Raw genomic sequence first — 4,263 nt, 5'->3', positions numbered from 1 at the left:
GAAACACATCCTTGGAGATGCTGAATTGGTGATTAGGAAAGGGAGAACATTCTGGAAAGGCGAACACAATCTAGGGGAATATGCCCAAATGGGGTCTAGTCATTAGAAAAACCTCGAATGCAGTGGTTCCCAAAGTGGGGTCCCTGAACCAGCATCAGCATCACCTGGGAACTTTTTAGAAATACATAATTCTCAGGTCACACCCCAGACCTATTGAATCAGAAACTCTGGGGTGGAACCAGTAATCTGTGTTTTAACAGGCCCTCCCGGCAACTCTGATGCACGTGGAAGTCAGGGAGCCACTGTTCTATGGACCGCCTTGGTTCCCAGGCCACAAAAGCAGCATCCTGGATGGGATGTGGCCTTGCAGTTCTAGTATTTTACACTCATGAGTGGTCTTTCCTGGAGCATGATATCCTACCTTGCTTTGCAGACAGGACTCCTGTCAGAGCACTGCTGCTGGATTTACCCTGGCCCTTCGAGTTTTTCCGTCTCTCCAGAGCATTCTAAAACAGGATTGGGAGAGAATAAAAACCCGTCAGAAAAGTCAACAATGGAAAAGTACCTGGCAGATGTCTCCTCTCATCGGCACACAAGAACCCCTTGCAAACTCCAAGTGCTAGCCTAATATTTAGAATTCCAAGTCTATGCCCAAGAGTTGTAATTTTTACAGCCTGGTAAGAAGACTTTTTTTTTTTCCAACAAAGGTGATGCATGGCAGAATGATAGCAATTACAGTCCCCTGTATACAAAAAGCACTTAATACATGTTAAATTAAATCAAATCTGAAGCAAGAATGCAGCCTAACATGTGAAGTCACTAGTAATGAAAATTCCTTCTGAATAGACATGAGATGGTGACTAGGTTTATTTTCATGCACCAACGGTGATTTCTGGAAGGAAAGAGAGCCATGATCAATTAGTGATGTCTGCCATGGATACAGATTAAGGAAGTACATATGTGCCACCTACATGTCATTCCTAGAACAGACTTACATTAAAATTGATATGTAGCATCTAGTCAGTGCTTGGCACATAGAACTGAATAAATGTTGTTAAATGAATGCATCCACACATTTTAAAAAATTATGGATTAATTATACAACTTTAAAAGTTATATCCTTCTTTGGCTGAATGCATATAGATAGACTGGTATAATGTGTGGCCCCCACAAAATGGAAAGGAAGAACAGCATGGAGACTTGTGAGAACAAATGCTAATGTCAAAAGCCAGGAAAATAAGGTTCTTCCAAGTATCTAGATGGCTGTAAAACTTCACCCTCAGGAAGAGAAATCAATCTATTTTCCAAGCAGAGAAACCCAGGAGATTTTTCTAATTATAACACTTACAACTAACATCTGCAGAAATAGATATTATCAAACTAATGGTGCTGGAATTAGACTAAACAACAGTGGGGAGAATTTAAACATTCTGTCCTTGCAGTGTGACGTGAACATTATGGTTTAGACTGTGCCTTCCCAATCTTTGTTTCTTCATCACTCGGAAACCATTTTCTTATGGGTGATTATGAGAGAAATGGCATCTGATGAGTGAACATGTTATAGAGAAAACGGGTAAGAAACCTAATTGCAAATAGACCAAGGCTGTGTAATACACAAGTCCAGATTCTAGTGGAGAGGCTACCCCAGGCACTAAAACACATCCTGGGTGGGCATGCCTTGCTCAGATAACAGCCGCAGAAAGAGCTCTTGTGAAAAGCTGCTTTGGTTTTTTGTTTTGGAGTCTTAGTTTTTACTGGTTACCCAGTTAAAGCTCTTATTAGACTGTATCTGGGATGGCAGGCAAGTACTAAAATATCTTTGGCACATAAAAGGGAATTAAAATAGAATGACATTTAGATGCACAATAGTGAATCACCATCATTGTCATCATGATTTTGCTACCTTGTATTTGGCAATGTTTGATTTCAAGAGGTTGACCTCTTCATGGAGTTGCTTTAATCTCTCTTGAAGGTACCTGGAAAAGAATATATAAAACTAGGAAGTGTTTAAGGGCTAAATAAAAAACACACACTGAAGTATAAGAGGAAAAAACAAAAATCACTTGCCAGAAGAGCTATCTTTTACACATAACACCTTGCCTGCTCACCAGAAAGGAGAAACACATGCATGTTTGTGACCTTTTCTTAAATGAATGCAATCAAGGTCAAACATGCCCAAATCACACACACCCCACTTTAAAACAGCCCTCACAGAGATCCCCTAAGGGATATCAACACAGTTTTCACATAATTCTCATTAAGACGATTCCACTGGGAAGAGAGGCAGGAAGAGGCGACACTAGACATAACATTAAGTTAGACACACACATACTGAAATTTGCCTCAGGGAAAAGAAATAGCTAAGGGAATTTCTCAATTTATTTTCTTATTCTTTTCTTTCTCCTTGATGGCAATAACAAGCAACTCTTATGGGTTCCTCGCCCTTCTCAACCTACCAAGGAAGGTGTAGGGAAAGAGAAGGGAGACGTGTGCAGCTGTGCAGGTGTGGACTGTTTTCCTTTTTCACTTTTACAACTAATACATGGCATTGATGTCATCATTTTGGGGGAGTAAGTTTCTTTTCACTTGTAAGGCAATTTTTTCCAAAGTAAATAGGGCTGCAAATAACTCCCAGCCTGCAGGCCTGTACAGAGCCAGCCTTCCTCCCACACACAGGCCTGGGCCTGGCCACTTGCCTGTTCTCCATACACAGGGCATCCACGTCAATGATGCGGTTCTCATGCCCGCTCAGGATATGGTTCAGCTCCTGGTTGAGCCTCTCCACTTTGTCCTGGTAGGAAGACCGTTCTTCTTTAACGTCCTGAAGCTCGTCCACAGAAGCCTGCAGGTCATGCTCCAGAGACTCAATCTAAAACCACAGGGAGCACCCTTACCCAAGATGTTCCTCAGGCACCGGATTTATGGCCAGAGATGGAGCCTCCCACTTGGTTGACTGATTTTTAGAGAGTTTATTAACACTACCCGCTTGCCCTAAAACCATAAGCGCCACACACTGAAATACAATAACAGCTAAAAGTGAGGGATGACTTCCTGCCAGACACTTATTATATCTAAGATAGGAGAGGTGCAGCAGCTTGGACAACCAGAACTGAACCCTCGACTACTTCAGGATGCCCTGCAGCTGCCAGTGTCTTACAAATCCATACTTTTTCAAATCCACTCTAGACCCAGAAATCTTGTTCTGCTCTTTAGTTAGTAAGAGGAAGAAAATGAACTTTAGGTTCTCTTAGATGTTACCTAACTAGGGTTGAGATTTTGCACTTGTTGAGATTTTGCCTAAGAGGCATTGCTCAGCATTTTAGCAGAAACTCGCAAAGTAAGGCCAAGTTTGTCATGTGTTGTTCTCTCCCTGTCTGTCCTGGGTAGGAGGAAAGTTTCTTGTTGTGTTCAGAACAATGGTACTCAATGGCAGGGAGCAGATCTGCCTGCTGGAGGCCAGAAACCCAAGAGTCAGCTTGGGACCCGAGTGCAGTGCCAAGGAAGTAAAAGCATTCAACGTGCATCCCAGCCACCCCACCCTCTGAGAAACGGGGGACACGGCCCACTCTTGTTTGTGTTGTGTCCAGCCGTGTAAACGCATCCCCGACTCTGAATAATGTTAGTGAGAACCTGTTCCTTCGCTCTCTCCAGCTGCTGCACCAAGTCTTCACGTTCATGGGCTGCAAAGTGTCGCACGCCGATTTCTTCGTCTCCGAGCCGCTGTTTGGCAATCGTCATCCTCAACAGCTGCATTTTCCATTGGTAGAAAAGAAAAAGGGACAGAGAGTAAACAGATCCAAATAAAAACCAAAGGACACTAAGAAACTTTTGGAAGATAAGATACTTTCAAGAAATACTGGAGAAAGCACAAAACAGAAATTACTTGCCAGTATCATCAATGTGTTTAAAAACTAAAAATATAGATTGTAGTGTACACACGTATACACTGTTTAAGGCCTGGACACGCTAAGCTGGATGTCTGGTGGAGCACTGCTACTGGGAGGAAACAAACTCTGGTTCCCATTAAAATTTAGCAGAGATTCAAAAATGATAACCCAATGCTGGAAGATTCTGCTGAGATGGGCACACTCCCACACTCATCACAATGAGGTGACATTATCAAGAGCCTTAAAAGTGTGTCCCTACCCAATGATCCAGTAACTCTACTTTTGAAAATCTGGGCCAAGAATAATTCCAGGCTGCTAACTTTAGGAAAAAATGAAAAAGTAGATTGCACTGTTATTTAAAGAGTTAAAAAAAAAA

General features: G+C 42.2%; 1 protein-coding gene across 1 annotated transcript in view; it reads right to left on the bottom strand.

Moving 5' to 3' along the window:
- The window catches only part of CCDC149 (coiled-coil domain containing 149), a 77,369-nt gene that overhangs the window by 33,832 nt on the left and 39,274 nt on the right, over positions 1–4,263 (bottom strand). The window contains exons 5-8 of the mRNA XM_011991300.1: positions 3,631–3,747; positions 2,697–2,869; positions 1,904–1,976; positions 422–506 (exon numbers count right to left, since the gene is read on the bottom strand). Of these exons, the coding sequence (XP_011846690.1) occupies positions 422–506; positions 1,904–1,976; positions 2,697–2,869; positions 3,631–3,747 (448 nt within the window). The remainder of the gene's footprint in view (positions 1–421; positions 507–1,903; positions 1,977–2,696; positions 2,870–3,630; positions 3,748–4,263) is intronic.

This window comes from Mandrillus leucophaeus, unplaced genomic scaffold (assembly GCF_000951045.1).
Source record: "Mandrillus leucophaeus isolate KB7577 unplaced genomic scaffold, Mleu.le_1.0 Scaffold393, whole genome shotgun sequence".
Taxonomy (NCBI): Eukaryota; Metazoa; Chordata; class Mammalia; order Primates; family Cercopithecidae; genus Mandrillus; species Mandrillus leucophaeus.
This window is presented reverse-complemented; position numbering and strand designations above follow the sequence as displayed.